General features: G+C 38.3%; 1 protein-coding gene across 41 annotated transcripts in view; it reads right to left on the reverse strand.

The window, feature by feature from the left end:
* Nucleotides 1–14,970, reverse strand: part of PDE4D (phosphodiesterase 4D) — a 1,448,272-nt gene that overhangs the window by 217,853 nt on the left and 1,215,449 nt on the right. For all 41 annotated transcript variants that reach the window (XM_072826549.1, XM_072826537.1, XM_072826539.1 and 38 more), the window contains one exon: nucleotides 8,955–9,146. In XM_072826549.1, coding sequence (XP_072682650.1) covers nucleotides 8,955–9,146 — 192 coding nt within the window. The remainder of the gene's footprint in view (nucleotides 1–8,954; nucleotides 9,147–14,970) is intronic.

Genomic DNA, 14,970 nt, shown 5'->3' on the forward strand with positions numbered 1-14,970 from the left:
TACACTCCTTTATTTGGAATGTGTTCGAAGTCACAGATTGGAACCTCCTCAGGAATGGACTGTCTTCTTTCTCTGAGAAATCACCAGCTGCACATTCCTACCATCAACCATCAAAATTTAAAATTTAGATAATTTTCATTTTCTTTTTTAAAAAAGTTTGTATTTATTTATTCATGAGAGACACAGAGAGAGAGCCACAGACATAGGCAGAGGGAGAAGCAGGCTCCATGCAGGGAGCCCGATGTGGGACTCTATCCTAGGACCCGCGGATAATGCCCTGAGCCGAAGGCAGATGCTCAACTGCTGAGCCACCCAAATGTCCCAATCATTTTCATTTTCTAACACCCTGGGGCGTGGTTTTAGATTTTAGTTCTCCTTAATACACAAAGGAAAGAGCACTGGGGAAAGGAAACAAATGAGAGGCACCAGCTCCAGTGTCCACAACTGATAGGACTAGAACCCCTTTGGTTATGGCCATCTGCCCCTTACAAGTCAAGAGACAGGAAGAGCTGATGATTTCAACTCAATTCACTCACCTATGGCCACTCTGCGCTGACAGCACCAGACAAGGTACTGTGCTAGTTATTCTTATTGAAGATGGTTTTCAAAATGTCCTAACTTTATTTTATTCACAAGTTGCTCTGAGGGATAGTGTTCTTTGCAAACACTGAAAAATTAGCCAGTTCCTCCTTGACCGAGGTTGATCTAAGTTTGCTCTCCAGTAGGAATCTCTGATGACTCACAGGATTGTGTGATGATCACTGTATTTTAAGCTACCCTTTCTTCTCACTTTTTTAAAAAAGTAGATGTTACCTTTTGTTAGGTATTAAGTCTGAGGCAAAAGTATAGCCTCATAACCAAACATTTAGAAGTTTAAATAGTTCATCTTCATGGCGTCTTTTTCTCTTAGGTGTGGGAACTGAGGAACACTCAGGCGACTATTTTTCTGTTTGTTTGGTTTTTTTTCCCTCCACAGTTACAATTAGAGTCCAAACACTGTGGAACAGAAAGGGTATGAAAGAAATTCAGAAAGGAAAATTGCATGCTAAATATTAGGGCAAACTCCCCTGAAGATGTAACAGGTGGCAATAATCTTATCACAGAAATAATGACATTTATTTATTTATTTATTTATTTATTTATTTATTTAATAATGACTTTTTAAAAAAGAGATTGAGAGAGCATGAGCCCAATGGGGGGCTCAATCTCACAATCCTGAGATCATGACCTGAGCCAAAATCAAGAGTTGGATGCTAAAGTTACTGAGCTACCCAGGAGGCACCCCAGAAATAATGAGTTTTTAATGTTTGGTCATTCTCCTTTTCTTTTTTTTCCACCTGCTTTAAGAACTTTTCAAGACTAATATTTATCTTTCCATGTCCCTTAAAACCTCAAGATACATCTATTACTTTGGCAGTAATAATCAAGGGATATTAGAATACATAATTAGTTATTTAAAAAACTGGAGCACAATACAGCAACATCCATCTTGGAGTAATGCATTAGATTCAACTCTTGGGACACCTGGGTGGCTCAGCGGTTGAGCATCTGCCTTTGGCTTAGGTTATGATCCCGGAGTACTGGGATCGAGTCCCACATCGAGCTTCCTGCATGGAGCCTGCTACTCCTCCTTCTTCCTATGTCTCTGGCTCTCTCTGTGTATCTCTCATGAATAAGTAAATAAAATCTTAAAAAAATTCAACTCAAAACAAATTCAACTCTTGATGTCTATAACATCAACAAACATGATCATTCAAAACAGCAGAACATTAGAACTTCCTTTTTATGATTTTTTGAAAAGCACAAGATTAGAAACACACAAAAAGGTGTCCTTGGCTGGCATTTTAAATTCCTTAATTCAAAGACTGAAGAAGTATGTTTAACTACAAGTATTATTTTTACCATTCAGGGAACTCTTATTTTTTATGTACTTTTTTTTTTCTTGTTGTTTTTGGTTTCTTGAGACAGAAATAAAATGACTTCAGTAACTGGACAAAGAAGTAGAGTTAAAAAAAAAAAAAGAGGAGAAAAAAGTAGCAAAAGAGGGGTCTAGCAGCTGATGACCTAAGAATACTCTGCCAATAGACTTCCTGGAACTTAATGGCTAGTGTTAGTTAGTTAGTTAGTTAGTTAGTTAGTTAGTTACTTAGTTAGTTCCAACACTCCATAGTAATAATACTAACAGTGGCCAACCCACCGAGAATGGAAGAAAAAGCTGGTTTATCTGGCTCATTATCAAAATAATGCTGCTTTAGACAATAAAAAAAGATTTTGTCTACCTGGGGTCCTAACCGAATTAGAAATGGAACAAATTCTCTACTCTAGAGCTCATCAAGAAGTTCATGGCTTTGAATCCGTCGAGTGTTTTTTTTTCTTTCTCTCAACAAAATCTCTCTTCACACAGACATTTGATTTAGCTCCAATCCTAAGGATGTGTATAAACACCCTAACACAGAGGTTCTCATACTTTCTCAGTTCACAGACACTCAGTAATTGTTTACGGCAAATCATTGGCCAAAAGAAATAATGAATGGTTCCAAATATTAAGTAGTTAGGTCCAAACTGTTGAATAAGAGGTTGTCATAGCAGTTCAGTGCCTGTTGAGGACTATACAACTTCTCATTCTGGAATAAGATCGGATGCTGCCTCCCTCATATCCTGTTCCGTGTTGATTTTTGTGCAGCACTTGCTTTTGATCGCAACAATCATAAGAAACTCAGTTTTGCAAAGCTATGGTATCACAGAAAGAAAAGCTGTGACTTAAAGTTCGAACTGGGAACTACATCTAGTTATGGTTCCTCAGGTGATACCAGATGTTTTGTTGTTTTCCTTAAAATATTCCAGACAGCCATGTGAGTTCCTGGAGAGCCCCCAGGGACCTCGGCACATGTTGGGAACCCTGGCCCTGGTCTTGTCACTCTCACACCATGGACGACGGGATGAGTATACCTCAGTCAAGAAAACTCAGGAGTTAGGGCAGAGATTATGTGGCCATGATACCTTTCTATGTTTAGATAATGTTAGAGGACTCTTGAATGGTAAATCAAGGTTAAGAAAGAAGATGAACTTACTAGTGTTATAAGACCTAAAATCCAGCTAGATGGGATTACAAACTTTTCATGTAAATCTTGGGAGGACTAGAACTCTTGTAATGGAATCTATCTTTTTCTTTTTCTTAAATGATTTTATTTATTTTTTTTGAGAGAAAGACAGAATGTGTGTGCACAGGAAGGGAAGCAGCATAGAGAGGAGCAGGCTCCCCACTGAGCAGGGAGCCCAACTCAGGGCTGGATCCCAGGATCCTGGGATCACGACCTGAGCCGAAGGCAGATGCTTAATCGACCGAACCACCCAGGCACCTCTTATTTTCCTCTTAAGAGATACTCTAGTAAGGCCAAGGAAGAATAATGTAACCTGTAACAGAAGAGATGAAGAGACAAGCAACCATCCTTCCTTTTTCAAACTGAGGACTAGTGGCAACAGCATCCTTCTACTCAAGAAGTGGAGAAAAATGAATAGGACAGAAAACTCACATTCAGGGCTCAAGAGGTGGTGAGGGAACTGCTAACTGCTAAACCCAGGGTAGCAATGTGAGAAGAGGATGAGGGATGCTGTCCGTTACCTGAGAGGCATTCCAAAGGACTCCTCGATGCGGTCTTGCACTTCTATAGGATGATGGGGACCTATGAGCTAGACTGCCAAGAGGGCCCCAGTTTTCTATGGTTTATTGAGTCCACTCACCTCCCCCTTGTTGCCCCTTCTGTACCTTTCCCCCCATGTTCTGTATATATAAGTATCTAAGTATGGATAAAGAGCTACTTGCTTTGCCTCTGGATTCTCTATGTTAATGTTTATTCAGTAGAAGATAGGGACTAGAGGGCCCCTTATCCAGGTGAACTGAAACACCTTTTAACTGCAGTCCTTTGCCAGGTAACTTGTATTCACTAAACTCATAATTTTATGACTAAATTCTGTGTCTTGTCTCTGATAATCCTCCTGTTAAATTTCTCAGGATATGTGTTTTTGTAAATACAAAGAATATTACATTACCGGAGGAAGTGCAGCAAGAGAAATAACCATTATTCAGAATTTAAAAACAATTTTAAATGCATTTTGAGGAATTTTAGAGGAAAACAACAGTATACATTTTATGTAATTATTCACTTATTCTGTAAATTTCTTTGTGTATCTTCATGACAACATTTGGGCAACCTTCTGCTATACTGTCATTTCCATTGTGGTAAAATACTTTTTACTATTAATGGTAGTTTAAATTCACTTTTCATGTATTTATTTCTCGACTGTATTTATGCTAATACTTAAAATTTTCCTCTTTCTTCTTATTCTTGCTACTGGGGACATATTGAGCAAACTATGTGGCAGTCTTCTGAGCAGAAGCTGCCAGAAATTTCTCTTTTGCCTTATGTAAGCTAAGTTTTTAGATGCTATGGTTAGCCTTATCTTATAGAGGTATATATATTTTCCAAGAGCCAGTCACACATTTTCTTTATTGCTTCTTACTGTGCTTTTTAAAAAAAGTTTAAGCTCTGAGGACCTTGGATTCTTGATTATAAAATGGCAGAACGATGTTCCTATCCATAGGACTATGCAAAGTTTCAAAGTAATCAAAGTATCAGATTGCAGATGTGAAAATACTGGCCAAAGTGAAGGGTGACACACACAGGCAATGAGTGCTATGATTATTATTATGCCCATTATTAGTCTTATTTTTTCCTGATGTCTCCACTATTTAACTAGTATCTATTTATAGAAGATAAGATGACAACATCCTATTAGGAAGCAATGATTTTCCATCTCACTTTCTCAACAAAATAAACAATTATATTTCAACCTAAAGAGCATTTAAAGGTTTTCCAAAACATTTCATTCACATAGATAATTACAGACCTTTAGTGGTACTGTTTGTATTTGAGGTTTCTAAGGGGTTTTCTCAATGAAAATGCTAACTAGAACAATAAGTATAAAATCATCAAGAGTGATTAAGATATATGGTGATGTCATTCTCTGTAAAGGATAGTTGAATTACAGACGTTGAATAAGCTTTCCAGCATTATTAGGAACCAGGTAAGATAAGAAAATAGAGGTTTACATGTGGCCACATGTGAAGTCAAATGAAGAGAAAGCATAATCCTTTACGTGTAGAAGATACACATACTATCAGATTAAAGACTGAAATGGTAATTATTCTATTCATCTTGCTTCTCAGAGAAACTTGATCTCCCTGGTAAAAAGTATGCTTTCCAGGAGCCTATAATCTTTTTGTTCCAATGTAAATATCCGGGGAATGAGAAAGCTGAACATGTCAAGATATTATTTTTCAAAACTTTATAGAGTTGCATCAAGGCCTGATTAAATATGTCATTCTTATGAGTGCAGTCAGGTAAAGAAATTCTTGAACAGGTACAGGGAAAAGTGAGGTCATCCTTGTAAGTTTGCTTTGAAAAGAAAAGCACCATTTAAATATGAAATACAGGCTTTTCATAAAATGCATGAACTATTTCATCTTTACTAGAGCAAAGTAGAGGGTCTGAGAGAAATAATCTATACACTGGTTTCCAAAAATCAATTTACTAAAATTTTAGAAAATGAATGACATCACTTGTCTATGACTTTTCCAAAGTCAATCCCTTTACTTGAGCTCACGATGGTTATTTTTGTCAGCAGCTACAGCTCCATATTTAATGGCTTCTCCTTGTCTCAGCTCAAGTGTCTTGAATTCAAAGAAATCTTTCCTTAAACCTAATTCTCCCTGAAGCAGCTTTAGTCTTCTCTCCCCCTTTAACTTGTCAACTTTGAAAGAGACACTTGTGTCTGCTGATCCTTCTGCTTTCAATTCACTCTTCAACCCACTGGCTTCTTCTAGCTCTATTCTCTTCACTCGGCTGTCAACCCAAACCTAGCAATTACAGCAGGTAACTGGTTCTTCTAATTTCTCCTCACCCTCTGGACATTGTTTCTACTCTCTGTTCTTGTCCTTTAACTGTAGTCTTGTTTTCCCTAGAGTTCTAGCCTCATCATGTAAAACTCAAATTCATTACCTATTATCTGCCATTATATTGTCCACTTTCTATCCTTGTGTTCCTCTTGTAACATCACCACTAATTTACCTGTTCAGGGTAAAACTTCAGCATTCTTTTTGATTCTCCTGCCCACTGGCTGTCCCCTAACCCCCACACACATATGCACACAGACACACACACACAAATACACACACACACACACACACAGACACACGCGTGCCTTTCTGTAAGTCTCCATCTACTAGACCAATTGCATCATTCCACTTCTGCTTCCTTCACCTGGGCCTGTATTATATTTAGCCTACTTTGTTTCTACAAATTTCAACATGATTTACTTGCCTGAAATTGCTTCACTCTACACAGTAATTCAACAATAGAGTAATCAGAAGCAATAAAAATAAGAAAATGAGCATGTCAAATCCCAGCTAAAAACCTCTGTAACTCTCAGCTCCCAGAAGACTGTATTCAAATCTTCTTTCTCTCCTGCCACATTTCACTATTGACATCAACTAGACTGTCATTGTTTAAGTGAGCCATGATTTTCTATGCCTCCCATTATGTAAATGTTCCCCTCTACCACCCTAAGCTGGCTTTCCCTAACTGGCAAACTGTCCTTCTCCTCTCTTGGCTCCCATAGTTATAAATGCCTCAAGGATGGCTGCTCACCATTGGTTATCACAATGGTCTAAAATGTCAGCCATCCCACTATCTGCAGATTGGCAGCTTTGAATACATCATATTTGCTCAATAAGTGTTTTCATTATGTGTTAATGAATAAACGAATGTCTTGAATTTCAAACATGAGAATATGGAATAAAAATAACATAGAGACAGGGCCACTGGGAAAAAAGTTGTTTTGGAGTGAAGAATGGACACCACTGTCCACCTTATACAATGAATTATTGATGAATATATACTAATAATGTGCATAACAGTTGAAGAGAAAGTATAAATTTCCAGAAGCCAACAGTGCTATAGATCTGAAGCTCACTTATTAATAAACAACATGTACTGAATTGAATAATGATTGTGAAGTACAGCTGAATAAGAAAGTACAAATTTCCAGAAAGCATTTAAATGCTACAGATCTGTGGCTCAACTGAGGTTGCAGGGCCAGAGACAGTGAAGAGTACATCATCTCATGAAAGCTGATAGTTAAACCCATACACAAAAGAGTTTTCCAAAGCACAGTCTTATACTTTGGGGAAGTATGTTGCAAGGTGATAAAAGATGCTGGTAAAGAGGAGGTTTATGAGCAGGAAGGAAAAGAGGACACACAGGGATGAAGGCCAGGAGATGAGATGCACTTTGTGTTTCCTCTAACGATGGCCCCATTTCTTCCACTCTATGGGTGACTGAGAAATATTACTTAAATTAACGGATTTTCTGAGGTCACTATGAATGGAGGATAGATTTCAGAAGATTAAGAATATCAGAATATCAAGGCAATACAACATGGTAAGGAACTGTAGAGAACAGATGTAGATCTCTGAGATTAGAGGCAGGAGGTTAGGGAGACCTAGAGCTTACTGAAGAAGTTTCGTTGCTAAAAAAGCAGAGAAAAGCAAACGTAGATTGAGTATCTTTGGAACGATGGTATAGATCTGTGCATAATTAAAGGTAGATGGTGAGACACCCTTACCTTTACCTGTAGTTCACAGGGACACATATTAGGGCTTCCCTGTCGTCTTTTCCAATAATTATTAGATCTAAGACCTGTCATTCTGTGAGATGATTAGTTAACTGAGATCTAGAGCCCTGTCTTACAGTTTTCTTATGTCTCTTGTAGTGCTTCAAACAAAGACAGCTACAAAATAGGATTTTAGTAATTAAATGTTTGAATTAAAATGACCACAGTTTTGTTGCTCATTCCTGGAGAGAATGTAGTATTATCATCTTACAACGATTAATAAAATGGCAACCAGAACCACAGGTTTGAGAAATGGGTAAAACACAATTTCATTTCTAGAGCCTCATTTAGACTTGTGGGGATAGGTTGATCACCTGTTGGCATACCATGAATAACACTGGACCCTCGGGGACTTCATACCATCTAATTCCTATATGATGATTTTTAACCTGTACTGAGTTTTTGAGATGGTGAAAGATGGTGTTATTGGACAAGTGTCCAGATATAGAGGATTAAAGTGGAGACTGACTCTATATAGGGGCAGAGTTACAAATGATAGCACAGGTACTGAATAAGGTCCTATTTAGAAGCCTCCAGAAATTAGAAAACTAGTGAACACTACAGTAAACACAAAAATGAAATGTTCTGAGAAAATGAGTTAATGATGGTATATTATCTGCAAACCTGCTTATCAGTTTTAATTATTTTCCAAGCTGTGCCATGTCTTAAGTGATACTCAAATCTGTCTAATGTTTTCAGTGCTTGCCTCCAAAAATGGTTTAATTTTAGCAAAACAAAAATGGTTTAATTTTAGCAAAACTCTCCCAAGATCTCTCAAATGATAAGGCAAACCAGTGCAAACATCTACAGGGTACATCTACTGAGATATATTCAAACTGCTATTCATTCTATTATTACAAGGTAATAACTGAGTTTAAAGGATTTTGAAATATTAGGAAATGTTCATGTGCCTAGGTAGCTAAAACTCATCCTGCATAAATATAAGCTAGCATTTTAAATATAAATGCTTCCATTAAAAATTTAATTCTCACTTTTCTCAGACAGTGTATTCTCTGGGAAAAATAAATGTTTCTTTTCAAGAGTGACAGGGTACTCAAGTTAAGTCTACCATTTATCTTCAGCTTGTATAATTTTCCTCACTGTTCTTTCTAACATAGAGAATGATGCAGTTGAACAAATGTCATTGGTTTTATCATGTCATTAATCGACCAACTGATTTTCTATAGAAGCTCCCTTTTTCCTTTGCTCATCATTATACTTACATATCACTGGCAATGGAGGAGTTCCGGGACATAGACTTTGGAGACAGGTCATAATCGCTGTCGGATCGATACAGAAAGGACTCACGACGTTGACTGTGGACAAAGTTTGCTTGGAGAATTAGCCCAGATCCTGGGCTGGTCATGGGATCCAAGGGACTCCGTCCCGCAGATGTGCCATTGTCCACATCAAAACTGTGAAAGAAGGAGAAGGAATAAAAATTGTTATGAACACTTGCATGTTGATATTTCAGTAAAGGGAGATTCTCAGTTTAGGAAGTCACTGTGAAAACATTTACAGCTGATTCCCACTATTTAAAAAATTTAATATTAAAATACACAAAAGTAAAAAAAAATGACACATTGACTTCATATACTTATCTTCCTTAAGCTTTGGATACTTTTGTTAACCAACTAGATTCAAGACATGTGTCTGTCTAAATTTGAGTTAAAAAGGAACCATTCTGCAAAGAATAGTTCTACTAAGTACATTCTACTAAGGAACCATTTACTAAGAATAGTTCCACTAAATTTCTTTTTGGAAAAGAACAAATACATAGGAATTCTGTAACTATTTGGGTTCAGTTCAACAAGTTCCCATTATAAGCCTAATATCCTTGCTTCCCCAAACCTAGGCTTTTTCTCCCTCCTGCCTACACCTATCCAAACACGATTTCAGCTGTATCCACTTCCCTCCATCCCCAAAGCTGATATATTAAGTTCAAGATTTCATCAACTATCATCTACACTTTTACAACAGCTGTTAAGTTAGTTGCTTGGATCCATTTTCCTCTCTGTACTGTGTGAAGAGTCTACTTAGAGTGTAAATCCGACCATGATCTTTGTCAATTCAAAACCTTTCAGTAGTTCACTATTGTCCTCAGGATAAAGTCCAAATTTTTCAGCTGGACCGAGAGTCTGAACTATCCATTTTCAGTTGCAATTAACGATTTTCCCAGCCTCAACATGCAACCTTCTTCCATCAGCCACTTATGATACACTCTATTGAACCACCACCTCCTTGTCTCAGGCCATCACTACCTAATCTTCTGCTCCCTTGACTACTCAATCCTCTTATCCCCCAACACATTGTTACTCATCCTTGAGGACTTAACCTTTACCTGAAAGGCTGCCCTGATGCCCCCCACCTTTATAAGATGCCTTTCTCTTGTTCCCAAGACATCTTCCCACTTCCTATTGGTAGCATTTACAATGAACTGAAAATGCTTCCCACTTGGTCTCCATTCCTAGACTGTGAGCTGAGAATGGAGGTTCAGAGTGTCCTTAGCCCTTTGCATGGCACCTCAGAAACCTTTACTAAGTGATTTGAATGGATGACTGAATAAATAGAAGGCACTGTGCTGGACAGTACAGATTTTAGAGGTGGGAAAAGACAAAACTACAAAGTTCTTAACTTCACAGTCCTTTCAATTGGGATAAACTTTTCTACAATGAGCTTTTCTAGTCAGGTATCAGTCAGTATAAAGTCAAGTCTCACATGCTCTTATGAGAGGACTGTAATAACTCAGCCCAGTACGTATGTGGTTTAAAAAATTGTTGGATGAATAAAAAAATAAGTGAATTCAAGTTTAGTTGTTATCAATGGTTTTCCCTTTACAGGCTTTACCCAAACTATTAACTAGCTAACATAAAAACATTCTTGGGATCCCTGGGTGGCGCAGCGGTTTGGCGCCTGACTTTGGCCCAGGGCGCGATCCTGGAGACCCGGGATCGAATCCCACGTCGGGTTCCCGGTGCATGGAGCCTGCTTCTCCCTCTGCCTGTGTCTCTCCCTCTCTCTCTCTCTCTGTGACTATCATAAATAAATAAAAATTAAAAAAAAAAACAAAAATCAAAAAACAAAACAAAAAACAAAAAAAAAACATTCTTTTATTTTCTCCATTGGAGTTATTTTTTTTCCATTGGAGTTATTAATAAATGGTGTTATGACCCAAGATTGGAGGTCAACGTGGAAGATCAGTGAAGGGCTTGATGTCTTATGAATCTACAACTGAATAAGAAACACTGACTCCACATTAATCTAGTAAAATAAATAAATGAATGAGTGCATGAATGCATGAATGAATGAATGAGAAACTCATAATCTAGCTTGGCCATTCATAAATAAGTTTTTCCAATTAAATTTTTTAAGACTTGCATCACCTAGGAATCGAGTTGCTCAGTGGTTTAGTGCCTGCCTTCGGCCCAGGGCATGATCCTGGAGTCCTGGGATTGAATCCCATGTCGGGCTCCTTGCATGGAGCCTGCCTCTCCCTGTGCCTATGTCTATGTCTCTGTCTCTGTCTCTGTCTCTGTCTCTGTCTCAGTCTCTCTCTGTGTGTCTTTCATGAATAAATACAATCTTAAAAAAAAAGACTTGCATCACTTTATAGATGTATTTATTTGGTCACAAAAGACAATGAGAAGTTATCAAGTTAAACACTCATTTTATAGACACAGATACAAGCTCCTAGAAAAGGTAATTGATCGGGCAGCCCTGGTGGCACAGCGGTTTAGTGCCGCCTGCAGCCCAGGGCATGATCCTGGAGACCCTGGAGGGAGTCCCACGTCAGGCTCTCTGTATGATGCCTGCTTCTCCCTCTGCCTGTGTCTCTGCCTCTCTCTGTCTCTATGAATTAAAAATAATAATAATAATAGTAATGAGATATCTGTGCAAATATTTTAAAAAAAAGGTAATTGACCAAAATTACTGAGCTAACTATATTTAATCCTCTACTGTTTCTGAAGCTCTTCCAGCTCTAATAAATAATTATGCAAACCATAAATGTATGTTAGCAACTGACACACACAACCAGGGGACATATGTTTCATCTGGACAAGGCACTTCATGCATGTGGGGCTTTGGGCAATCCTGAGGGAGGCCAGAAGAAGAAAGGATCTCCAATCATGAGAGACTTATTCAGGACCTCAAGCAAGCCCTTCTTGGATACGCTTAATTAAATATGCACTTACTAAGCACCTTTTATGAGCACACTGAGATACAAAAATAAAAGTGATAAGATAAATCCAAGCTGGGTTTAATCCAGACTTCTGAGAAGTTTTCATATGATAGTAGTATTTAAAGAGGGCTTCTGAAGGCATTTACTATTCAGCTAAAAGACACTAAAGTTCTTTGAATGGGAAGGGAAAAGGGGGAGATTTCTGCACTAGGGACAGTCACTGCAGCTCTTTAATATGAAGAGGACCGAATGTGAACACATAAGAAAATGTTTCTATTTCCCTTCAATATCAAGATAGTCTTACTGTTTTAAAAAGTAAAATATATTTCACTGCTATTCATAAGCAGAAATATAAGAAATACAGGAGTATGATTCTTGGTTTGGTTTTTCTCAGTTCAACTGGGTCATACCAATATAATCCTCTCAAAATCAGTAAATTATTTTCTATTATTAGAATTTTTCCAATTAAATTAAGCAACTTCTTAAGCTTTCCACCGTAAGATTTGGGGAAAAATAATGCTATGTATCTTAAAATATTTTATAGTATTCACAATAATACTTATTAAAACCAAAAATTTATTAATAGGTCAATAAAATGCTTGAAAGGGGATATTCTAGAGGCTTTGTTATTTTTCTTTGTAGGCTGTAATATAGCAATGTGTCCACTAGATGGAGACCGCTACCTAAAGGAACATCTACTGTATATAAAGGCCAAAACTAATTTTTAAACTCCTGAAAAAAAACCTTTAGTGATTATCCCCAAAATAAAACCTGACGATCTATAGGAAGTGATTATCAAAGGTTGGTAAAATTATATTAACTAGTAAATATCAGTATTAGCTTTACAGATTGAGAATGATCAAAAAAAAGTTGTCCCTGATATTTTATTAGACATTTACTTTTACTTAAAACCAAAAATACTGAGCAGCTCTTTTTTTCAAAAAACAAACAAACAAACAAACAAACAAAAACTAAGGAGCTTCCTTGAGAGAAACAGGTCTGGGACAAATCAAGACAGTTTTGCTTTACTCAGTAAGTATATTAACTAAGAGTTAATTTAGGCTGAAAATACAGATAGGTTCACATAAGCTACTTATTTTTGAAAAATAACTTATAAACAGTCCATGTCATGGCATTATTAATAAAACAAGAAGTACAATGAGGGTTAACCCTAACCTTAGATACTGAACCCAAAGAGACCAGCTGTGAACTTCCTAAGCACATGCTTTGGCAAACAATTCCATATCACGAATCCTCTTTTGACTCATGGCCAAAGAGATAGAGTCCAAGTAAAAGATTAGCAGAAGCTTGGGAAAGTAAGGGAGGAATTGGGAAGGGTAATAATGCTGATGGTGATAATAGTAATCGTAATGATGATAATGACAGTTAAACTTTTGGTACACTTTCTATGAGCCAGACATTGTGCTCTGTGCTTTCTATACATTATCTCATTTGAATCCCCACAATAACCCTTTGAAGTAGGCATTATATTTTCCACTTGGCCAATGAGTAATCTGAATCACGGAGCAGTGCCCGTACGTTAAGTACTGTGTTCAAAGTTACGCAGCTTGTAAGTGGGTTTTAAACTCAAGCTGTCTGATCCCAGAGCCTGGTAGGACAATCCCTGTGTGCATGTTTCTATTGCGAAGCCACCTACTATCAGAAAAGTACAGGAACATCTCTTAGCTCCATCGCCTGGATGGAACTTCAAATGTCAACTCTTTGAAAGGATCATTCATATATAAGATTTAAACTAATAGAGCTGCCATGCTGAGCCTAATTCTGGGACTCTGCCTTTCTAAGTCCCCAAATTTTGGGATTTGCCACATTTCCAAATTTTTCTGGTGTTGAATACAACAGTATCGTGTAAAAGAGTGTCTGCTCTAACCCATCTGGTGGGTTTCTTTACGGAGTTTAAGAGTTCATTTGGAATAAGGACAGTCAGTGGGTCTGTGGAAGGTCTTGGCAAATGCAACTAAGTGAGACGCTCTGTTATTCTACACGTTTGCTGTCCCTAATGCAGTTCAGAAGGCATCTGTGCAGAAACACTGACGCAGCTGTGGATAGCCCCCCGGGGAGGGGGTGGTAGGAGCAATGCTCAGCTGGTCTGTTGCAATCAGAACTGTTAAAGGCCACATGCAACTAGCACTACTCAGGACCCTTCACTCCACAGGCCTGCCCCTTTCTTTGGACCCCATTCCACACAAAAACCAAACAGATAATAGACAAACTGACCAAACAACCAAACTGCTCCCTCTCTCTCCATACTGTGTCATGTTGGGGGAATTACTGGCTACTTGTCCTGACCTACTTCCCTTCAGCTTCCTTCACCACCCCCACAGTTTGTGTGTACTGATCTTGAAATTATTTGCTTGGAGTCATGTCCCATCCTTTGGCCTGATGCTAGACCCTGCTTCTGGTTTAAATATACTGCATTTCTTCTTGGCCATTATTTGGGCTCTCACCTGAGCCATGGTCCTGCTCCTGTGCTGGGCAAACAGCTCATCTCATGTAGCCTGACCTTCAGGACCTTGCCTTTCCAGTGTGGAGCCCAAAGGAGATGGGACACATGAAGACTCCCGGGGAGCAGCTGCTGGGAGCCCCTATCAACAGATGTCCCATTATCAAAGCATCTGTGAAGAGCTCCCAAGGGAAGACTCTTGAGAAAACTAGCAGCTGCTGAAAGCTTTATGCTGGTGGGAACCCTGGAAGTCTCCACTAGTGCCGGGAGCATCTAAGAGCTGCCTCTGTCACTGTGTATTAAGAACACTGGCATGTTGACAATAAAGATCTTATTGCTCCCTGTCGAAGGTAGGGAGATACTCCAAATGTACCTGTTAAAACATTAACTTGGGAGATAGAAAAAGTGGGTTAAATTTCAAATCTTGGTTCTGCCAGTTTCTGGTTGCATGCTCTTGGGTTACTGTACCTCGCTAAACCTCCAGTTCGGATAAGGAGAATTGCAGGGCCTTGCTCCAGGGCCGTGGAAGGGATTAGAAGAAAAAAGGTTTGGAAAGCATTTAGCACACTGCCTGGCAGCTAGTATGTTCCTGGTATTT

The sequence above is a fragment of the Canis lupus genome, chromosome 5, assembly GCF_048164855.1.
Source record: "Canis lupus baileyi chromosome 5, mCanLup2.hap1, whole genome shotgun sequence".
NCBI lineage: Eukaryota > Metazoa > Chordata > Mammalia > Carnivora > Canidae > Canis > Canis lupus.